This window comes from Cloeon dipterum, chromosome X, assembly GCF_949628265.1.
Source record: "Cloeon dipterum chromosome X, ieCloDipt1.1, whole genome shotgun sequence".
Classification (NCBI taxonomy): Eukaryota; Metazoa; Arthropoda; class Insecta; order Ephemeroptera; family Baetidae; genus Cloeon; species Cloeon dipterum.
The window spans coordinates 5,821,137-5,844,703 of record NC_088790.1 but is presented as its reverse complement, the minus strand read 5'-3'; the positions used below and the strand labels follow the sequence as shown (position 1 = coordinate 5,844,703).

General features: G+C 39.7%; 4 protein-coding genes across 6 annotated transcripts; all 4 read right to left on the bottom strand.

Annotated features, from left to right (window-relative positions):
- Positions 1-5,450: 5,450 nt before the first annotated feature.
- LOC135946805 (T-box transcription factor TBX1-like) lies at positions 5,451-11,219 on the bottom strand. Of its 2 annotated transcripts, none has more exons than XM_065495207.1 (8): positions 11,079-11,219; positions 9,673-9,871; positions 9,515-9,616; positions 9,284-9,455; positions 9,077-9,226; positions 8,917-8,984; positions 6,849-6,910; positions 5,451-5,801 (listed from the first exon to the last, which is right to left on the bottom strand). In XM_065495207.1, the coding sequence occupies exons 1-8, from the start codon at positions 11,122-11,124 to the stop codon at positions 5,578-5,580; spliced, it is 1,023 nt and encodes a 340-aa protein (XP_065351279.1). In that variant the 5' UTR covers positions 11,125-11,219; the 3' UTR covers positions 5,451-5,577. The 2 variants fall into 2 exon arrangements, with proteins under 2 accessions (XP_065351279.1, XP_065351278.1); XM_065495206.1 differs by lacking the exon at positions 11,079-11,219 and adding an exon at positions 10,937-11,067.
- Positions 11,220-12,668: 1,449 nt separating this feature from the next.
- LOC135945507 (GPALPP motifs-containing protein 1) lies at positions 12,669-17,431 on the bottom strand. Of its 2 annotated transcripts, none has more exons than XM_065493241.1 (3): positions 17,314-17,431; positions 14,404-14,856; positions 12,669-13,205 (listed from the first exon to the last, which is right to left on the bottom strand). In XM_065493241.1, exons 2-3 carry the CDS (start codon positions 14,848-14,850, stop codon positions 12,741-12,743), a joined length of 912 nt encoding a protein of 303 aa, XP_065349313.1. In that variant the 5' UTR covers positions 14,851-14,856; positions 17,314-17,431; the 3' UTR covers positions 12,669-12,740. The 2 variants fall into 2 exon arrangements, with proteins under 2 accessions (XP_065349313.1, XP_065349312.1); XM_065493240.1 differs by lacking the exon at positions 17,314-17,431 and adding an exon at positions 14,926-14,955.
- Positions 14,992-17,320, bottom strand: LOC135945505 (phosphatidate cytidylyltransferase, mitochondrial). Its single transcript, XM_065493239.1, has 3 exons — positions 16,812-17,320; positions 15,422-15,595; positions 14,992-15,361 (listed from the first exon to the last, which is right to left on the bottom strand). The coding sequence occupies exons 1-3, from the start codon at positions 17,305-17,307 to the stop codon at positions 15,057-15,059; spliced, it is 975 nt and encodes a 324-aa protein (XP_065349311.1). The 5' UTR covers positions 17,308-17,320; the 3' UTR covers positions 14,992-15,056.
- Positions 17,432-19,966: 2,535 nt separating the features above from the next.
- Positions 19,967-23,462, bottom strand: LOC135945503 (eukaryotic translation initiation factor 4H-like). The gene is made up of 7 exons (XM_065493237.1): positions 23,346-23,462; positions 23,017-23,164; positions 22,878-22,925; positions 22,270-22,596; positions 20,701-20,926; positions 20,504-20,639; positions 19,967-20,353 (listed from the first exon to the last, which is right to left on the bottom strand). Exons 1-7 carry the CDS (start codon positions 23,381-23,383, stop codon positions 20,314-20,316), a joined length of 963 nt encoding a protein of 320 aa, XP_065349309.1. The 5' UTR covers positions 23,384-23,462; the 3' UTR covers positions 19,967-20,313.
- Positions 23,463-23,567: the final 105 nt, after the last annotated feature.

Sequence of the window (23,567 nt, the reverse complement as noted above, 5' to 3'; positions counted from 1 at the left end):
CGGGTGACTATTACTTTTTATTAGAGGTCTCATTGTCAGCTGCGAGAAGTAAGGCGGCGGCTGGCGGGACTGGCTTCGCCGAATTTTTTGCTCGGCGGTGCCTGGTCATTTTCACCAGCTACAATGGCTCAACTCGGGCAGCACACCATTGCGAGGATGTTGCTGTACTGTACTTCCGCGGGTTGTCCGCTAACGAAGAGCTTTTTTCCATTAATATTTTTATTTTATGTTTATTCGCACACTTTGTCATAATAATACACTAGTTTTTTCACAAGTCAAATAGAGACTATGTGAGAAAGGGCGAAACTTCAGGAAAACAAAGTAATTACTATAATAAGACCCTTCCCTGGAGGACAACGCCGAAGTGAGCCCAAGACTTCTCCATTCATTGTGCTGTAAATTTGTTTTATATTTGACTCTTAATAATATTGTATAATTTTAATATGTGTAACTCTGAAATATTTTTTATTTTTTCATGTTAATTTGAATCATTGCAAACATTGTGTTTTAATTTTTAGCCATCTAAGTGTACCTGAATGGAGAATAATTAAATAACATTATACAATTTTTATAGCCGAATATTTGCTGTGACCGCATCTTGCGTTTTTCATGTAAACAACACTGACCCAAAGCAAAACCCATCGTGGCACTGCGCGGAAAGCCAAACATTATCTCCTTGGCTCTTTAACTCTCGTCGTGAAATCAATTAGATAGATGGATTTATCCCATTATTTGTCACTTTCAGCACTCTTACTTTCCGCTATTCACTGTCCAAATTCAATTCAAACAACAAAACACCTTGCAATTTGCATGATCTCAAGTTCCTTGAATATATTAGAACATACATATTATTTTACTGTGTCGGTCTTTCATGAATTAAATTTAGTTTTTGCTATTTTAAATTATATCGATGATACAAAATCAAATTGAAGTTAATATTCCAATTTTAAGAGGAATATTTGGAACGAAAAATGAATGAAAGCGATGTTAAAACAAATTGTCAATTTGCTTGTATAGTCAATTCTTCAGTAAGTCCGTGTGGAGGACACTGGAGAGTATTTCAATGGCCAAGTTTAACTGAAGAGACTAACAGGGATTGTTATACTGATATTGCAGTTCAAATTTAACCAGTGATTCAATTAATTCTGTTAATAATCTCTAATCTCCTTGCACAATTTTTAAATTACTCTCTCAAACCGAACAAGCAAATGGAAAATTTCCTCTGCCAACTTTTGAATTTTTCTCCAATTAAACAATATTTAATTCTTTTTTAAACTATGAGAAAGCAAATGATTCAATTTAATTATCAAATAACAACGATTTGAAAAACGAACGCTCGGAAGATTTGTATTAAAAAATTGATGAGAATAAATAATTTTAAAGTAAATTCTGATGAAAATCTCAGTGTGCAATTGGTTTTCTTGAAATTCGTTCTTTTGCAACATGAACTCGTAAATCTAATTGGTTGCGACGCGACTGAGCAAACAAAAACGCCGAGAAGGAAGTTAAAACAAATAAATATTAAGCGCGCACGTCTCCAGGGGGTGCAGGATCTGGAGAGAGATATATGCGGTGACACCCCCAAACTTTTGCTCTCGCAGCTCGGCGAATGCCACCCAAGCGTCAAAACGACACTCCGTGTGACAAAAAACACACGCACGCTGCCGCTGCAACAAATTGCATTTGCACCTGGAACCATTTCCCCCGAGAACAGAGTTGAAAGAACATCACCCTTTACGGCATGTGTGTTTTCGATTCTGGTTTTCGAGCAATAAAACTAAAATTTAAAAAAAGACCTCACAAGTTTGTGAGCGCACAGTTATAGAAGGAAGGACAAACTTTGCTTCTCCAAGCAGCAGCAGCAGCAGCACTACTCTCGGTCCGAATAAGAGAGAGTATGTCGGCATTTATTATCGGACCATGAAATGGGAGTGAATTTTGTTTGGCTAGGAAGTGTTGGGGCGAGGTGGTGAAATTTTGGAGAGAGTAAAAAGGGCTCGAATCGGCTTGCAGTTGGTTTGCGCCGACGACACATTGATGGCCCCGCTGACACAAATATCGGCGCCGCGGCCGCTATTTCCGACGACGCCCCTCAACGTAACTTCTGCCAACTCGAAAGTCGACTTTTCAGCTCTTTTTGCTGCCGACTATGCTTCTGACTCATTCATGCTTTTTCACGAGTGGACCTTTAAGGGTGGTCCGTCCGTCTCGGACATGCGGAGGATTAGGTGCGGCACTTGAAATCGTACTTTCTTTAAGTGGTACAGCGCGGTCAGGCTCAAAGCACATACTTGATTGCCGCTGAAGGCGGTAATTCTATCTGTGAGATTCTTTTTTTACGAGGACGCTCCTCAACAATGCAATCAATTCAAATCACGCTGCAAGCTCGAAGGCAGCACTCACTTCATGAACAATTTTTATCCACCTTTCAATTGAATTTTCATTTAGAAATTTTTGTTTCAAGAAAATTACCAATTTATGTCACAAAAAATAATTCTCAAAGTATCGCACATTATAAAATTGATTTCCAAATAAAATGATTTCTTTTCTCTTTGCATGTAATTATTTTACATCATTTTGGAGTGTCATTTGCCTTTATCGGGGATGTGTTTAAAAAGAATCCGAACCGGGGCTTAAATGATCTTTAAATTACGTTTATATTCAGATATCAAATCTTCTGTGTTTTGCGTAGTTCAAAAACATTATCAAACATTTAATTTTGTAAATAAAAATTGCGTTTTATGAATAAATTTATTAAAAAATCTGGATTTTTTAATTTGGATTTTGCTAACTGGCCCTTGAGTGGGCAGGGTCCCTGTACGGCCTGGTGCGCCCATGTTATCCGTTCGCGGTGTTATTGGGACCCGGGTTCAGCATTCGTGCCAGTGCAGTGCGCGTCCTTCCCAGTCCTCGGACAGGGATAAAAAGAGCAAAAAAAAAAAAAAAACTTGTAGAGTGCAAAATGCTAACATGCATAAGATAAGTTTGTCAAAATCTGGAATTCAATTTTGCCTCGATCCTTTATTAAAAAATAAAAACTAAAAATGGGTGCTTTTTCGGGTTTTAAAAAAGATTTACACGCCTAAAAGTCAGCTTCTATTGATCAGATTTTTTAAAAACTACCACCAATAGACTATTCTCATCTTCCCTGGATAGCCAAAGTAGTCTAAGGGTGCTTTTCAACCCCCTTTATGAACCCTACTAAACGCAACAATTTTTTTTGCACCTCGCTGCGCAACGGAAGTAAATGTATATATCACCCTGAAACTACTTAAGTAAATCATGGGACGTGAAGAAGATTTGAGCGACATGCATTTTATGTAAATGCGACTGTTGGAAACCTGAGAAAACCTGAGATTTAGCTGTCACACTATTTTTTATAATACCTGTCTTTACAAGAAAACGTGTTTTTTCACAAAATCGTAGCTTCTAACCATCACAGTTCCAAAAATTGCACACCATTTTAATCTTCATGAGAAAACTGAAGCTGTCAAAGGGTGTCTACCCTCTAATTATCACACTTGATTTTCATTCAATTCAAGATTGTATTCACCTGGCAAGTGAAACAATGCTGGATTGAATGCGCCAACATGCGCATGTTTTGTAAATATAATTTGTGTAATTAGCGTTGAGGAGTGAGAAAATAAATTAGCTCCGCTCCCTTTTTTCAGCTGCAGCCTTCCGACTCAATTATGCTTCCTCTTTGCATTCTTCAGTCGGTCGTCGTGTGACGCGTCACGCGCTCCACTGCAGAGTTAAATAGCATGATGAGCTCTCAGTTTCTTCACAAAAAGGTGCTGCCCACATTGAGCTTTGAAGCACGCTGTATCAAATCAAGCGAAATATCTTTTTTGCCTTGAAAATATCATGAATAGATGAACGATATTTAAATCGAATTTTCAGATTAAGAAAAAAATCTGTTATGTTAATTAAAAATACTTGAAGAGATTCTTGATTCGTACAGTGGAAAAAATTTAATTGAATATTGAAGCTCAATTTAAAATTTTGATTCGTACGTCAGTCTTTCTCTGAACTAAATGAAAAAATTAATTTCTATCAAGACACAAGACACAACCATTCATTAGATTTCTAAAATTAAAATTACTGTTTCTGTATTTATTGAAGAATTCCTAACAATTTTTTGCTTACAATTTGAGAGATCGGTAGTTTTAACTTACGCCGAGTGCAGTGATACACATATATCTATCTATTTATTTATGCATGGGGCATTTTGGTGTGTGGGGCCATTCATTACAAAGTGCCACATGTGCTAGCACTAGAGCTGTCTCGCTTACAAAAACACAACATCAATTATCCCCTGGGCGTCACAACACAAATTTATATACTTCTGCTCCTCGACGCAGCAGCGCGAGCAACAGACACGGGCGGGTGTGTGTATGAGAAAGAGAAGGCTTCTTTTCATAACTCCAGCGCTGCTTGTTAACATTCAACCGACCAAAAACAGAGCAAATAACTTATTTGTGTTCAAGGCAAAAAGTTTGAAATCTTCATGATTCTCGTCCCGAGTCTATCTATGCGGCACATTGAAAACGCTGACAGCAGAGTCGGCCGCGGCGCAGGAAGAAAGAGAAGCGCGCGGGCATAAAAATTGAGTGTTTGGCAGAATCGCGGCCTGGAAGAGATTTTGTAATTCCAAGCCGCTGGTTCCCAGCAAAAACAAACTGTGGGCATGTTCAAAGCGGAGAGAAAGAGTAAATGTTTACTCTACTTTTATAAACTGGAGTAGAGAGGCGACTCTTCTTCTTTAAACCAATCGTGAACTCAATAACAACAACAATACTCACGCGACGAAAGACGATTTTACGTCCTTCTGCGCCTAAAAACCAGATGCCACTTTTTCCCTTCTGAAACAACATTACCCTGTTCTGCTAGCTGCTGGATAAACTCCCGACCACGCGTGTGTGTATCTTTTAAGGCGAAAATGATACACTCGCCGCGTCTCACGCTCGTTGCTTTGAAAGCGATTATCCCACGCGGAATGTGCTCCCTTTTCCCATTGCGTTTTAAAATTGAAATTTTGAAGAGCCCAAATACACCTTGCTATAAAAATTTCGTATTGCTCAAGATTTGAGATTTATTTGTAAAAAAACGTCGATAAAAAATCAAGGCTTTATATAAATAATGTTGAAAGGCCATAAAGTCTGAGAGTGTACTAGCATGCACATTTCAAACGAGAGATAGAGGAAGGGTTGCGAGTAAAAGAGTCCTGTGCCCGGCGTAAATTTAGCCTCAGGTGGTGAGAGACACGTCGGCCTTTAATGCGAAAGAGTCTCGGGTCTCTGCCGCTCTCTCAGCGTCACAAGAGAGCCTCGAGAAACAACCAGTGGGAGTTCACGAATAAAAATCAAATTTACTGAATGTGTAAATATCGACATTTAATTAAATACTTCCGTTTTTACAAAGAACATTTAAAATAATATAATGTATAATAATATTAAATAAACATTTATTGGCAGTTAATTTATTTTTACACATATTTTGATATTCACGGAGGCACGGTGAAAAGCTCTTTGGTTTTTTTCCTGAAAACACAGACACTCGATGGACCGTCCTTTCTCACCTGGGAGGGAATTCAAACGGCCGAGGGTACGGGTGGAAAGGCAACGGGTGCGGGGGCGGCAACGGGAAAGAGGCAGGCGGCGGCGATGGGAAAGGCCGAGAATACGGAGACGGCGGGCTCCTGGCTTTGTGGCCACTGCTGAAGAGCGGGCCCCCGCACGATTCGGGGGCTCCTCCAGTGGAATAGACCGGTGGGGGCTGAGACGGTGCTGCTTCTCCTTCTGCAATCACACGTGAAATTTAAGTTTTAGAAATGTTGCAAAACCAATGATTCAATTTCATGAAGCAAAATTAAAGAGAAAAAAGAAATAAACACTGAGGTTATTTTATGAAATTTAAATTAATGAAAGCGCAAGCTCTGCATGAACTAATCAGGATATTAGTCAATTTTGAAAGGACTTGATAATAAATAGCAATTATTGGGGAATTCATTTAAATAAATTACAGCTTCAACACTCTGAGTGAGTTTTCTAACGATATGTGGCTGAATATTGAATATTTCTTTTGAATTTTTCGTATAAAATATTAGGAAGAAATATTTTAACCCTTTAAATTAAAGGGCGGAGTTTTTGGCTTTGAAAATTTAAAGTGGCGGAGATTCAAAGGATTTTGTCACTTCTTTTCTTTTGGATCGGGTTCAGAAATGAGTGAATTCAATAGCTTTCAATGGCTGTTTGAATTTTATTTTAATCAGGCATAACAATGAGGGGCCGAATTGGCTGTTGCGCACAGGAAGAGAACGTGCGAGATAGTTTTTGAAATTTAAATTATCAAATGGCTTTTCTCTCTCCTCAACTGTAAACTTTCAGCCACTCATCCTTAGTAAAATATTGTGGTAACAAAGTAAGCATGCTCTTCAAATGGGGATGACTGCCTCCCTACTTGAAATCTTATTTGATTCCACAGCAAAAAGTTTCGCTAAAAATTTCCTGCACCGTGTTTAATAGATCTCAATGAGAATAAAAATGGTTAACCGCTGTAAATATTGGAGAAAATTACGAAATTGAATTTGATTTGTAGCAAGTTCCTCTTTTGATTCTTGCATAACATTCAAAAAATTGATCATTCGCTTATTGTAGCAAATATTTCAAATAATTTTCAATTATTACCCTATATCAAAATACATTTTAAGAGTGACAATTAATGTGCGCTAAACGTTTAATTTAAATTTTAGAATCCTCGAGAGGTGAAAAGCAAACGAGAAGAAAATTATGCGTTTTTCAGAGAAAATAGCGACTTAAAATTGGTATCAACTGTGTATAGCTTACCTTTTTGCGTGTGACTCTTGGGTCTGGGCAAATGGCCACTTGGAGTTACGACCTCACCACCGCTGCAACAGAACACACATTTTTTGTTACTCTTCGGGAGCAGTTTCCTCTGCTTTTCTGAAGGAATGCGAGCGTCCGCCATCAAGCCATCAATCTCAGCCGACAGAGAGACTGACGAGTTATTATTTGGAAGACGCCACTGGTCCATCAATCACTTTAATAGCCGCGCTCTGCTCCAGAGACATCACAGCTTTTCGGCCTTATTCGTTCTGTCTCGAAATGACAAAACTTTTCGACTCAATTACGATTGATCCTTAGCACTTGCCAGAACATTGAAAGACGTGTTAAAGTTGGGGAAAACCAAAAATATTTTTACTCTCGACATTGATAGGTGCTTAAAATCAATTAAAATAGTTAGACGCAAGCTAAGTGGCGGTTGCCAGCAGTGAATAAATTAGAATTAATTGGCGCGAGCGATGCGGTTAATTAATCGGACAATTAATCAGGCCCAATGAGGCGCGAGCGAAAAGCAAATGAGCTCATTTCATCCTTTTTTTGGACCACCCGCGAGAGCAGTTGATTTTTTTATCGCTCGTTAGGGGCGTTTGATTTTTTGCCTTCATTTTTCTACCTCGCACGCCGAGGGTGTCTTTTATGCTCATGTGTGCGCGGTCTCTATTTTTAACCTCCCTTAATAATAATGCATTTTGTGCGCGACGAGCGTGAATTTTATTTCGCGTCATTAGCTCGGAGGACAAAAGGAATGCGGTTGAACAAACTGATCCTAGTTGCGTTGATTTGGATTGTGGTGAATATTAACACGGGAGTTTTTCCTTGATAATATTATATAACGTTAAAGTTAACCAGAGAATATTTTATACTGTCGAAAATGCGATATAGGCTGGGTTTCAGAAGAGCTTGAAACTGTTTGGTATAGGTTGTTTATATGATTGCGAGTATTATTCAATGTTTCTAGATATGATTGATTCATAAAACTTCATTGTTTTCTGGCAGAAACTATTTTTAATGCTTTTTTCCGTATTTTTACCCAAACTTATGCATTTTTACACATTTATTTAAAAAAACTTCTATTAATAGGTGCCACAGATTACACAAAATAAATACATTTTTTTAAAAAAAAAAATTCAATAGGATTTTACCAAACGTTTGTCTTTTTTTTTGCTCTTTTTATCCCTGTCCGAGGACCGGGAAGGGCGCGCACTGCACTAGTAAGGATGCTGAAACCCGGGTCCTAATAACACCGCGAACGGATAACATGGGCGCGCCAGGCCTCACAGGGACCCAGCCCACTCAAGGGCCACTTGCCTCCGCACCGAGGACTTTTTTTGAAACGCTAGACATTCGTCCCGTGAAGCCAAATCACGCATGCTGGAAAGGTGCAAACCAGCAAGTAGCGAGTCTTGTTTGGCGCAAAAGATGACTTTTCCAGGGGGTAAAATCAGGAAAAAAACCCCAGGTGGCTGAGGTTTCTGACAGTTGTTTTTGGGATATTTTGTATTAAAAATTGGCGAAACCTGGTTATGAAAGTTGGAAAAAAAACACTGTGGGAGTATATTTGGAACAAATTTTCTGGAGGTATTGCCCAAGTAAGCCTACTATATCGCACCCTAACTAAAATATCGGGTCACTCTTCATTTTAGAAAATCAAAGTTCTTGGTTTTGTGCACCCTGAAAATCAAGACTTTTTAAATAGGGCAATTTTTGTGTAAATTTCGTCTGGCTTTGACCCAAATTCGATTGAAATTAATTAACTTTAGCTATTATTCAAGGTCACTGTCGGGGGCTGAGACCGACCTCTGCCCTCGGGGGTGGGATTTTCAAGTTAATTTTACTTGGTCAGAAAAAATCGTTCTTAGTGTCATTTCGTATGTTTTTCGCCAGAAAAATCTCAATTCTGGACTCATTTTCGTGCGCATTAAACATTTAAATAACGATTGTGGAGGCTCGGTAAAGAGTTGTCAACGGTCTCAATTTCATGAGCATTTGTTATTGTTATTAACTGTCTTTGCAAATACGTTTTCGAAGAAATAAAGAAAGCAAAACTTACCAGTCTTCAGGATCACAGTCGCGGAAACCTTTAGCAAACGGGTTGCTGGCGATCTTTAATTGTGTTATCTGTTTACACAAAATTTGAATAGTTGCAATGAGTGAAATTTAAATTTGTCCATCGAAAAATTCCAGAAATTTTGAAAATCACAGACACTCACCCTATGGTTTTGATAGGCAGTAACGGCGGTAAATCTAGTTTCTGGGAATATAAAGGTGCGGAAGGTCTCAGCGGGCTCGGGCGGCAGGCCATCAGTCAAAAGAACTATGTGACATCTGGGTTGATAGCGGTGCATGGAGTTTAGGATTATCTTAAATTATCAATTCAAAAATTGTAGCTTTAGTTTCGGAGGACAAAATATACTTGCATGTCCGTTATCATCAAGCTGGTTGTTTGTGAGCTTCAATTTATCAAATGAAATCGTCTGTTTCATCCAATGGGCGCCCTTCGCAGGAGAGTCAGGGTGCAAATGAAGCCTTGGTGGGGAAACAGGGTCCGCTTTGCCCGCAACTACCCAAGAAGACGAATGGAACGCATATCTGTAGCATTCAATTTAAGAAATCTAGCGGGTCTTTTGTTTTTGAATAATTAAACTGACCTGTATCTTTTGTCGTCCACGGGAACAAAATCCATCATGAGCATATAGTCTGCGTTTGGATCGAGGCCGTAAATGCGAACTTGGAAGGTGGGAAACATTCTCCTGTAAATAAAAAATTTAAAAAAAACTCTCTCGTCGTTGAATTTGTGCAAAAAGACCTTCCAGCTTTTGTGACAATCATTTCAGTGCCGAGTTCATTGAACTCATCCCACAGTGGTTTCATTTCAAGGGCCATTCCTGCCCCGATCAATTTGCTGTGCACACCACCCCCAGGAGAATCGGCTGGGGCTGGAGGCTGCAATGATGCGGCCCCCAGCGCTTGCTGCACCGCTTGACGTGATGCTGTTTGCAGGCACGCTACACATGGAAACATAGTGGAACAAAATTTATTGTTAAATTTTATTTCAGTTGCTTGGCTATAATGGTCGAGAATCTAAAAAATTAAATCACTCATATTTTTCGATGATGCACCTAATTTCAGGCCTCTGAAAAAATTAAGTTTCATTTCGAAAAAATAGTACTTAAGTCATGGACTCTGAAAATCTTATAACAAAACGAGCCAATTATTTATTTTTCAAATAAATACTATAACTTTTATAACTTGTAAGTTTTGCGGGACATTCCTTGCCGATTAGCAAATGTGAAAAAAACATTCCTCAAAATTTCTTAAAATAACAAAAAATAAACCAAATTACTTTTTAATTTTTCTGTCTGTTGCATCGGAGAGAAAGATTGGAAGAAGGACCGAGCAGAGAGAGCTATTTAGCGTGCTAACGAGGTGCCGCTAATTAGGACACGCGGCTCGTTATCATCGCATCAATCATTCCAGACGAAAAAAGATGCGTCTCCCTCCATTTATGTATATTTATTACTCCATTTCCAACCCCCAAATGAAATCATATGTTATGGTAATTAGATTTTTGAGTTTAAACTGGGGTTGCTTCTAGAGACTTGAATAGAAACGAAACAACTGCTCCTCTCTCAAATTGTACGAAAATTTTGAAACGAAGCTAAAAATACAACTAAGTGCGTCAAAGAACCTCCACTGTAGCACTTTTTTTAAATATTAGTTTATAAAATATATCATCCTCACCAAAAATGCTGCTTTTAATTAAATTGCGCAAATCAATGACGCAACATAAAACCCTCGAATATTATTTCCCAAACTCTACAACCTCTTAAATTTAAATTTTGCTTTACGCGTTTTGAGTGCGTATAGATTACTCGGAAAAGATTTGTTTCTAAATTTAAAATGTTTTCTTTTGGATCAAATGAAGTTTTTAAGAGGAAAAAGTTTAGTAGCAAAAGCAGGGTAACACACACACACACACGTTGGATTACTTAAAAAATTTTGGACAGTGCCAAACTCGCCGATATATAGCTTTTGTGAAAATTCAAAATTTAGAAAAATCAGATATATACCTGCTTGAAACTAATGGCGTTTCTATAACAAAACAAAAATTTCCTCGCACAACACAATGACTCATTGCAAAATTGAAAATTGTTGGAGCCGCAGCGGAGAACGAACGCAAGAAGCTCGAGCGAAAACTCTGAACCAACTCACCCTCCATCTGACGCACGGGGGTGGCCCACAGGTGGTGCTGCTCCATGCCTGTCAACACGGCCTCTGACTGCAGAGCCCAGGGCGAAGAAAGTTCCTGTCGCTCGCCCCCGACCCCGCCTCCGTGCTCCGCCCCGGGCGCCTCCTCTACCAATGCCGGCGCCGCGGCCACACACTCGAACACCCTCACTCTCGCAACTTTCACGCTCTGGCTCAACACCCGTCAGCAATCGCGTGCAAAGATTCGCAACGTTATAGTGCTTTTATTTGCAATGCTCAATACGCTGCACAGATCCGTCGATCTTCAATCGCTTTTTACTTGGCAATGAAATTGCTTGAAGGCTGGGGCGCGCCTTCTGTTGCGCCTGCAGTTGGCTGAGGTAGGCAATCCGCTCGTCGCTCCGCCCCTGCTGGTTGCATAACAGCTATCTACGTGTTTTAAAGAGGATCGGTGTGCCTAAAAATTACGGGAAATAAAATCATTCCGAAAATTGGATCCATCAACAAGTACTGCTTAAATTTACGAGAAAATCAGCTCCAAGGTTTGCATGTATTTCAAGCGGCGAGCACTGTCTCCCTACTATTGGCAGGGGTCGGCTAATTTGCCTAAAATTTTGGTAGCAACTAGCCCTATTTCTGGAGGCTTTAAAATGAACCATAGTAGGCTCAAACCCCCATCCGCTTGGAATTGAAAGTTGATATTTTGGAAAAGTCGTGTTTTTTCGACAGCATAATATATGACTTCGCCTATATAGAGACTCGGACAAAAAAAACCCATTCAACTATGTTTCGTTCAGTACTTTCAATTGGTCATATATTTTGTCACCCAAGTCACATCAGGAGACCCCACGACATTCGAATTGAAAAATGTGTTTATAACTACAAAAAATAGTATTTTATGGCTCAAAATATCAATCAAGATATATAGCCCAACTAAGAAGTCAAATCATGTTAAAAAATTGGAGTTGTGCCCACCTTAGTTTTTTTATATTCGCAATTTTTTAATATTTATAGACGTGGAAATTTTCCACTTAACAAAATTACAATTTTTCAAAAACCCATTCTGCTTGGATTTTGCCTTAATAATACCTCACAAAAACGCTAACTATAAAACAAATTTGTCCGTTGTTACCCCTAATTTATGGGTTGATTTCGCCCTCCTTTCTCGTGGGATGAATTTCCTGGAAAAAGTTGATTTTGACACAGCAATAATTGGTGTATTTGTAAAGGGAATCGAATATTAGAATGTCTAGTTTGATGATACTTTTAGAAACTGATTTGGTGATGCGAATTTCCACATATTTTCGTGTATAAAACAGAATTTCAAATTTTATACAGCAAAATTTTGATTAGTAGGAGAATTAACCTCATTATTCGCACACTTTTTGATAGATCGCGACGAGAGGAATCAAACTCAGCCAAAAAATCATCAATAAAAACTGTAAACCACTAAATATTTTGAGAAATTTGCATAATCTGGAATTTAACTATTTACCCTATTCAAGTCCGCATATTAATGCATCAATACACATAAATCACATTTAAGATATTTAATATTTCGACCTATTTGGGTTTTACAAATTACTAGCAATATTTATGACGGTGATTGATAGTGAACTTTATTACAATCGATGGTACAAAAAATGAACGGTTTTAAATACAAAGTTACAGAAACTTTTGGTGGCCTCTGGAAAAGCGGTCGTCAAGGAATTTCGCTTTATTTATTGCAGACTTTTTCTGCGCTTCGTCAAAACGATTCACTTGCAAGTCTCGGTCTCTGTCAAACATTTGACGTTCACCATCATCTTTCTTTGACTTTTTAGATTTTTCCTTGTGCAAATCTAACAGAGACTTGGATTCTCTCTTGTGCGCTTTGGCCATCTTGGCCATTTCTTTGTCCCTCTTTGCAATTAGTTTTTCGGTAAGTTCCTCCTTTAAATCCACTTTAGCAACACTGGGCCCTCCTTTTTCTTTCCTCAATTTGTCTTCTGGCGTGTCCGTCCAACCAGAGTTGTCTGCCGATTTGTCAGGGGCGGCGTTTTTCCTGAACTGCCGCGCATCCAGGCCGAGCAGGCCTGATCTGTCCTTTGGTAGCTCCAACATCCAGCTCTCTCGTGCCACTTTGTCGTCCTGAAACAAAATTAATCAGCATAAAAAATAATAATTCTTCAGTGTTACTCAATGAGGGAAAGGAGAAATATTGTCTAACGAATTTATAAGATGATTAATTAATTCAGCCCATTGGAAACTACCAGGGTGCTCAGGAAATGCCCTAATGTGCCCACAATCTTGACTCTTAGGTACATTTGAGGTGCTACAAGGGTCAAATCTGGATCGAATTGAACATTTTCTGAAAGATTTCGACTTGGCCGTTCCAGTGGTGTGAAAATATTTCAGATTGAACTAATGCAGAGCACGTGAGGTGTAATTAAAGTGGCCACATGTGGGAATATAGTAATATAGATCAATCGATCTCTTGAGGGCCACCCTGACGCTCGAGTTCGATTTCTTACTTGTTTTGATGGTCTTGTCTGACCTCAGGGGTGACTCAAAGTATGTTCCAAAGGTAAAAATCAACAGATACTGCAATTTTGATGTTCTCTCTATTCACTAGAACTAAAAAATGCCCTTTTCAACCTTTTAACCTCTGCAACTCGAAAACTGCAGGTTCCTCCATCGCAAAAATTTTTAGAAAAGCTATAAAAACTTGGGCAAAACATTTTATCCAATACTTAGAAAAAATCCAAAGAGATAACCTTCATGAGAATAATCAAATTTGAAATATATACTCAAAAATCACATATAAATGCAAGTATAAAAGTTGCAGGCATGATTTAGCGCAGTGTGTGGTTATAGCTTCATTACAACTCGAGATAATTATAATTTTGTGAGCCCTAGTAGAGCCAATTTTTTTTAGATTTCATCCTGCTTAGCGAGGAGAGGCTAATAAATGGTTTGCGCGAAACCTGGTGATTGACACCTTTAAATTACCCCAACATCGTATATAAATATAAAAATAATGTAGCGAAAAAGTAAAATATTATATCATATCTCTCTTGGATTAAAAGAATTTAAATTTAATTACTAACACTGTACTGACAGTTAATTAGAGCCAAAATTTGCAAAAATGATGGATATTCTGTTTTAAAAAAATATACTTCAAGAGGAAAACTGTGTCTTCATCTTGAAATGAGCAAAAAAATGTATTCCAGTCAGGAATTTTTGTTCTTGTTAGGAAATCTGAAAAAAATTAAGGAAATACAATACCAGTTTTTTTCTAATTTTTCTAGTTCTGGAAATACACTATTCATCCTTAAATCAAGCTTACTTTTGTGGCAGTGAGTTTCTTTTTCATCCTTTCCGCTCTTTCCGCGACTACCCTCGCCCAATGAGAGTCGTCAGCCTCGCTTCCCGGTATCCTAGGGCCGATGACGCCAGCATCGTCGTCATCACTTTCAGATTCAGGCAATGTCGTAGGAATCAGACCAGGGGGAAGTGACGGGCCAAGCACCTTCTTCTGTCCATAGCCTGGCGGCAGCGCTGGTCCAAACTGAGCGGACGTTTGCAAATCCTCTTCATCGTGAAGTTCGATGCCGTCAAAAGACTCTTCACTGTCCGATTCGCTCTCTTTGGTCACGGAGGGTGGAAAAACTGGTCCAATTTGACTGGTGGTGGGCAGGCTGGGCCCTATCATTTCCTCAGAAGAGCTGGAATCTTCATCTTTGGAGCCTCCAAAGCCAGGAGGCAGAGCAGGACCAATCACGTTTTTGCTCATTTTAATCTGAAAACAAATTTGTATTAGAGATTCTCTTTATCTTCTGATGGGAGAAAAAAGGGTGTTTTAACTCACCCTTATGCTTTGCATACGGATCCTTAAGTTAGCATTGAAATTTTCTTAAGATTACTGAATAAAACATTATTTAAGATATCAACGTTTTAATAACATAACAATTAATTGAATATTCAGTCTGTCTAATCTATCTAATTTTTCTGCCACATCTTTGCTATTTTGGCCATGGAATATTTGATCGACTTGATTGGCCCTGCTGTGATGATGCCTTTCAATGCCTGCCCAACACTAGAATTCCACACTATCTGTCTCAGCACTTTTCTCAAGGCAATGTCAGTGTCTGCACTGTGAGCAAGGGCGAGCAGCGTGTCCTCCGAGTCCAGCTTCCTCCTCGACTGCTGGTTCCAATTACGAGCTAAGAGCACCTGAGGCATTCTCGGAAGCTGGGTCAGATGGTACAGCTTTCCTGTGGCACTAGTGTCTTGGCACCCTTCACCTTCAATGGCAAACGCAATGAATGATGCGGAACAACAACAAAATAAGATATATGTTGTACCGTTCGAGATCTCAACATAATTCGATTGAGCAGCCACGACTGGCGCGTACAGCTGGCTAAAGAGCTCCATCTGGCCTTCGACGATGTTCTTGACCTTGTTGGGGTTCTCGCCAACGATCATTCGAAAATCGCCGTCGTAAGATAAGTTTGTTATTGCCATGTACAGTTCCTTTTCTGCAAAATCGCGTAAAGTTTAACACTACTCAAGTTTCGGACAGGGCTGTGAATTTTAGACGTTTTTTTTTCTCTCAGGAAATAATCCCCTATTTTTTTTGACTGTTTTAAGTCTGTGTAAAATAGACAGATTCAAACGGTTACTAAGCCGGCTTTTTTGACATTTCATTTTAGCCAATTACGCGTTTTTCCAATTAAAGTGGAAATGGATTCGTTTTGGTAAAAATTTTGATGAAAAAGTCATTTTCTTAGGGATGCTTTTACTGCATGCACGAAGTGAAGCTAAAAAAGGAAATTAAGTTTGATAATTTATTAATAATATCTTCAAAACTGCAAAATTGTTATGTAATTGATTGCAATTTAAAATTGTGATTGAAAGAATCGTAGAAATTCTCAAACTTGATCAGGATTTTTAAACACTTGTCCAAAACGGACAGCATGAGTTTTTTCCATTGTTTGAAAAAGGCAGCATTTTCCTGGAAAAGACCATGACACTGGATAAAACCAGTCAAGTCCAGATTTTACCGCAGGTGTTTGCCAGGCGTGAGAATATACATAAAAATGTTCATTTTCTCGATTTTCAAAGGTTTTCAAAAGGGCATCAAAATTTTATTTCAAATGCATTTGAAATTTAGCCGACTTAATAAACTTTACCCGTGAAAAATTAAATTTTGTTTCATTGGAATATATGTATTTTAAGAGTTGCAAATTTATATTTTGTAGTATCTAGAAATTTTTTCAATAAAAATTGAAAAAACCCGGAAAACCCAAATGCTGGAAAACCAACCGGGAAACCGGCTGGTCAAATCTTTCCTAGTCTTTTGATCTGATCGATAGTTGGAAAGAGAAAGAATAATTTAAAATGTTTGCCCAAAAGAAAACAAAATACGTCTAAAAATTGTAAAATTGACAACCAAACTAACTATCGAATGTGATGAAAAAATAATTTTACTTGGAAACTGATCAAGAATAATTGCAGGCTAAAAAAAAGTTCAACAGAAAAATAAATCACAAGAAAATTTACTGACGCGAAACGCGTAATGTAACTATGCATGCACTTTTCCTTGCTATTCATTCAGACAGTTTCAAAATTGGTTTGATTAGCTTAAATATGTATGTTTTGTGCGCTGTGATCCTCCCATGACGATCAGGAGGTCGCAATCAGAAAAAAATCGACCGTCTAAAACTCAAAGCCCTTCTATTAAAATATGTATACCAGAAAAAGTCTCTGGCAACAGCAAGAGGGCGGCGTGAAGGGCGCTGTGGAGGTTCTGCCGCAACGCCCTGGCCAAGTCCGGCGCCTCGGGCTCCTTGAGAAGGGAGACGGGCTTGTGCAAGCGTCCGGCAAGGTACAGGGCGTTCCAATCGAGCAAGTCGCCGATCAGGGTGGGCGCCGACACGACGCCGTATTTAAACATGCGGCCTTCGCTGTTTCCCAAGGGTAGCAGGGTGTTGTAGTAGAGGCCGGCGGCGCCCGACTCCTGCACCCGGGCGGCCAGCCCCGGCCCAAAGTGCCGCACCGAGGAGTAGTGGTGCGGGTTGAGCCGCATGTTTTCCAAGTGGAAGAGCAAAGCGTTTGGCGCCGCGACCACCACGTCGAGAACCTTCGGCCCAGTCTGTCCCGCTTGCCGAACCACCCCCGATCCGTATGCAAAGCAAAGGGTCAACTCGCGGGGCAGCAGCCTCACGATTCGTCCGAGGGCCGCCTCCATACTCACCGCCGACACAACACGGCCTCCGCGGGTCTCAGCTGGAGCTGTTTATTAAATTGCTTTTGCTAGCCTGCCACAGCAAACGAGTGGCGCTGCGCTTCGGCTTCGGTACGATAAATAAAAATACATATCGTTCGTGCCGCGGAAATTTGATCGAAACCTCTACGTCGCCGCTGGACACTTTGATTGACAGTCAAAATTTCCAATGGAAAATTTGACTGATCCCTATGGTAGCAAATTTTACAGGGGCAACAAAAAATTGATTTTCATGGACCTCATTGGTGAAAAGGAACAAATTAAACCAAAATATATCACCTTTAGGCATTTCCAACAATTAATAGTGTGTTTCTTCATTTTATAATAACCGCATGTTGTCTTTCGATTGCAGATTCTAGTCAGTTTCAAGTATTTACTTTGCAACTTTGCTCAGAATGGTCCTAAAACAAAAATTAAAAATCCAACTAACTCCTCTCAACAAGACAAAAAACTTTTATGTTGACCTCAAAGTGGTAGGTCAAAGGTCAAGGTCATAAAAATTGATTTTTGAAATTTAAACTCAAATTTGAAAATGAACATATCGGAATTTTTTATTTTTACTATAGCCATTTTGTAGAGCATAAAAAATAAAGTAAAAAACATTTAAATTTGGAATGGAGTTTTTCCTTATTCTGTAATAAAAAATGAAAAACTTCGAAAATCCTTGTTTTTCGAGGTTGGTGAAAAACGACGATCGACTAAATCTCGGCTTCTAATCATCAAATTTTAATAAACCACATGCCGTTAGACTTGTCTCGACGTCCTCAAGTGTACTAGAGGGGTAAGAAACCCACCAACCCCCAAACCCCTTTTAACCCCCTCAATAACGTGAATTTATAATTTTTTCGTCCGTTTCAACCCATTGGCACGACGTTGACGAGTAATTGTCTTCTTCAAACCAATACAGTTACTTTGTTCACTCAAAGATGAGTCTATCAGTACTTATTTTTTTGTAAATAGGACCCCCACAACCCAAGATTCGGGTGCACAAAGTTTTTTTATCGAGATAGATGCAGTAAAATAAATTAATTTCCCGTTATTGAGGGGGTTAAAAGGGAGTAGGGGGTTGGTGGCTCTCATACCCCTTTAATGTACTTGAGGATGTCAAGATGAGTCTAACGGTATTCGGTTTTTCAAAATCTGATGATTAGAAGCCGAGATTTAGTCGATCGTCGTTTTTCACCAACCTCGAAGAACAAGGATTTTCGAAGTTTTCATTTTTTATTACAGAATGAGGAAAAACTCCATTCATAATTTAAATGTTTTTCACTTTATTTTTTATGCTCTACAAAATGGCAATGAAAAAAATAAAAAAATTCCGATACGTTCATTTTCAAATTTGAGTTTAAAATTTAATTTTTTATGACCTTGACCTTTGACCTACCACTTAAGAGGTCAACATTAAAGTTGTTTGCCTTGTTGAGAGGAGTTAGTTAGTTGTTTTTTAATTTTTGTTTAAGGACCACCCTTAGCAAAGTTGCAAAGTACTCAAAATTCCCAGATTTTGAAATTTTAACGCCCGGAAAACCCGCAAATATTGGGGAATCGTAGTTTTCTCTACTGTTTTGTCGGTAAATTAGGGCAAAGTTGACTAAAAAAAACTTTCGTCAAAATCCATCGACCCATGGACAACAATTTGTTGCTTTCAGAGATTTTTGCTCAAAAACTTAATACCCTGAAAGTAATGTGATTTTAAAATTTATCTGCTGGCACATTTAAAAACCAAAATAGAACTTTACTGTATTCAAAACGGCTTAAAACTATGATTTTAGTAGCTTGCTGTTGGTTTCTCTTCATTCGCATGCGATGTTGCGACGCGATACGCAGTGCGCATGCTCCTTGCCATGGCGGAACAGCATCAAGCAGGAGTCGAGTCTTTAATTTTTGGTGTTTTTAAATATTTCACGGCACTATATTATGGAACTAACTGTGATGTCAGCTGATCGATAGGCGTGTCTTAAGTAAGTGGCTGAAATAAAAAAAGTTATGTCGGAAATAGGGATCAGTCAAATTTTCCATTGGAAATTTTGACTATCAATCAAAGTGTCCAGCGGCGACGTAGAGGTTTCGATCAAATTTCCGCGGCACGAACGATATAATATATTTATAATCTTCAGCCACGCCAGCCACTGATCACGGCTTGAGCAAGCAAATAAGTAAGTTACAGCGTAATTCTGTGGTGGCGCGTCGAGCACTTTTTTCAGCCTCGGCCAATCAGAGGTCGGCAACAGCAAAACTTGCTTCTTTTTCCGAAGTTAAATCAAATTGGTGGTGGGGAATTTCATTGGAAAGCTTCCGTGGAACAGCCTCCGATTGGCTGAAAGTGATCGACGCGCCACCAACAGCTTGAACCTGCTAACGCTAACGTTAAAGCTGATAAATCGGAGGATGGATTAGGATTGTAGTGTTTTAAAAAACCTAACTCAAGAAACGCGGAACAATGAAACAACACCTTTCATTTCCATAGATAACCGAATATTTCCATGATTCGTCCATCATGTTGTCTCGATCCCTGGAGTCCAAGCTGAGTTTTCTTGGATAAATTTTTCTTTTCTTAGAGTATATTGGAATGACGATCTCTACTAATTAAGCAGGCACTAACGAGAAATAATGCATAAGTGTCTATAATTTTTATTTTTCGAGCTCTTTATTTTATTTATGAAATCGGAGTGTTTATAAAAACAAATATAAACATTAATAATGGACTTTGGAGGCCACAAACAAATAATAAAATTCATTTGTCTGCTCCAAACAAATTGACTGATGAAATGATTTTTTTCTTTCAGAACCATGCGCAGAGTTGGAACAAGTTTATTAGATTACAAAAACAAGCCATCGTGTAGTTGAAATAATAATTACGCGCATTTTTATTAGTTCTTCTTTCGCTCTCATTCGTAAGATTGATGTGTTTTTTTTTAATCATTTTTGGCGGACACACTCTTAGATTCAGCAGCAGCAAAATTCTCTCATTCACTCTTGGGGAGGGTCATCGAGTTTGAGGCCAGCAACGCTGAAAAAACTTACATATCAGCCAGCCACTATACAGTACAAAAATTTAAGCTAAGCAGGTGCTCTGGGTCACGATTGAGGAAACAGGAGAGGGTGAGGACTTGAGGAGCAAGCGGACCGGCCACCACATGCAGATTTTTTAAGTGTTTACTTGACGTCCTCTGGACGCTCCTCGCGTGGTTTGGCGCCGCCGAAAATCGAGAGCGACTGGCTCGTCTGTGCCAACTGGTTCACCGGATCTTTCACCGTCCGCTTGTCTAGCTGCAAGCGCGGGCGATCAGACGAGGCTAAAATTTGATTGGCTTGTGAGTCAGTTAGTTCAAACGTAAACCCATCAAGGTATCTCACATGAAACAGGTACTATATCTGGCCTCGGTCGTGCCGCGGGGTCGCCTCTAGGTCTGTCACGTTCGCGGCCTCCAAAACCACCAGGGCCACCGCCGCCTCCCATTCCACCACCCATTCCGCCGCCTCCTATTCCGCCGCCGCCGCCACCCATTCCACCGCCCATTCCGCCCCCGCCGCCCATGCCGCCGCTACGGCTTCCCCAATCTCCTCCTCCTGATCGTTGGTCCTGAAACGAAAATTGAACGATTATGAAAAGGCCGAAAAGGCATTATTTGGTAATTTATAACTTTGAAAGATTGAATGAAATATTTGGATGCTGTGAACGCATAATTTATAGAAGAGAAGTATTCAGTATTTAAAAATTCTCGGAAAATCAGCTTAAAAATGAACGGGTTTGTTCTGGACCACTTGTATTAAAAGCCTTGAATGTTTCAATGGTTCAAATGATGCTTGTATGTGTATTAATTTGTCTATTAAATTAATTTTTCTATCCACACCCACATTATTGTTTGGGCCCATTGTACACATGTTAAGTTCCTTGACGAAATGAAAATTTTAATTCAGTTTTATTTGCCTTATGCAAGTAATAAAATTTCAAAAATATTTTAGGCTCACCAAAACTAAACCAGGACATTCATTACTAGAAAGTGTATTGCAAGATATTGGAAATATATCTCCTTAAAAGAAACCAATTACGATACGTGAACAAAATTAATTTTAAACGCGTGTACATGATACACAGTGATTTACCAATATAATATTTACTCATAATCAGAAGACAAGCCAGTATTACTGTAATACCAGTCAAAACGTTCTATTGTAACTATTTCAAATCGGCAGTCATGCATGTAGTTTTATTAGTCAACTTGAATTTTAAAGCTAAAAACTCATTATTTCCCAATAACTTTAAGAAAGATTAGCATGGGCTCATAAGCCTCATTGAAGAAAGCTAAGAGTTCTCAGATCTCAGCCAACCGCGCTGCGCCACGCCACCCGGCAAATTTCAGGTCACTTGGGCAGCCACCAGCCAACGTGAATCTGGCAAAACTGCGCCAGCCGCCAGTGATAAACAGTTAAAAATTAAAAAAGTGCAGTAAAAAAATGTCTTCCGGCTCTTCAGGCCGTTAAGCACAATCAAAGTTCACGTTTTAAATATTGCCAGCCGCGCCAGTTGCCAGAGAAAACGGCCAGCAGCCACCACAGGGCAAAAAACTCGGCTTAGCTGGTCTCGCCAGCCGCTGCCTTAAATCCCGTGGCTGAGACCTCTAAAGAAAGCCTAGTCCAGAAGAGTACCAGCAAGCTCGTGCATCTGCCCCTGATTTAATTGAAACGGTAGATATTCGTCCTGTGAAATTAATTCACCTTTGCTGGGAAGGTGCAAACCAGCAAGTGGCGAGTCTAAAACTATGACTTAAGAGAAGCTTGTGAACATGAATAGATCTTTTGTATCTATCTGTAAAATTGGCACGCTCAATAAACAAGTGTGAAAATTAAATAGATCCACTTGGTCTGTCTTCCTACCATGATCGCTTAAAGGCATGATCAAAGATTAAAAAGTGTGATCAATACCTGCTGGAAGTAAGAGCCACGGTTTCCTCCTCTTTGCTCCCCGAACGAGCCTTGGGATGATCGTCCTCCTCGTCGGTCATATCCAAAGTCATCAAAATTACCACCCCCGCGAGGAGGGCCTCCACGGCTGCCGTCACCACGGAAAGGTGGACCGCCTCTGGCTCCACCTGGGCCGCCGCGGCCTCCCCTGAATCCGCCTGGCCGGTCAGAGCGCTTTCCGTCAGCCACGTCAACTCTGATCAGCTTCTCTTCGATTTCCACTAAACCGTCCAACTGCAAAGCACCCTCCAAGCCTGATCTGTCTTCAAATTCGACATAGCAGAAGCCCTGAAAAGTAATTAAGGTGAGATTCTCCACTGAAAACTTATGAGAGTAAAGCGAAACTAAATCAAAACCCACTAAAATGGGTCCGAGCATCGCGTCCAGTAGCGTCTTCTTTAACTATGTCGTCTTCGTTCTAAACTTAAAACTATTATTAAATGGAACAGGTCCATTCAAATTTTAGCGTTGCTGGACCACGCCACCTTCTATGTCTACGAAAGCGAGAGGTGTACGCTCAATGCAAAGATCTTCAGGGAAAAATTGAGCTCTAATTACTGCAAACTTACTTTAAATCTGTCCGTTTCCTTGTCCTTGACGAGTCGTACGCTTTTTATCTGCAAGAAAAGTGAAATTAGTGGAAACAATTATTCGTGAGTGATGATCGCGGGCCAAACTGCCGGTGAGCAATGGGGGCGGGACACTCACCGCAAGATCATTGAATATTTTATGGACATCGCCTTGGACAATGCCGTGCGGTAAGTTTCCGACATAGGCTGTGTAAGGTGGTTCGTCCGGCAAGGGCTTACGTCCGCCGCCACCTCCGCCGCCTCTCCTGCCTCCACCGCCCCCGTACCTAAAACACACGCCGCATTGGATCAAAAAACCGGTCGCGAGGCATCTTCGTTTGACGCCCTTGACAGCGTCCTCGACGTCTCAACAGGTAAAATGACACTTGAGAAGGTGGGCTGGATTAAAGCCTGCATTTTCTGGTTGCCACTAATGAAAATATTAATAAATTTAGGATAAAAACTTACCCAGAATCAGAGTGTCCGAAGTCATCGCGCCCCGCCATATTGCGTAGCGAGCCGCGATCGCTAGCTCAGACTGGATCAACCACTCGAGCAGCACTTCGAAATGTTCGAAAATAATAAAAATAATCACCAAAAAATAGTATTTATTTCCAGAATAATTTATTATTTATTTTTTCCACCACACTTGAGTTAACAATCAATTTCCAAATGACTTTTGTTCTGATT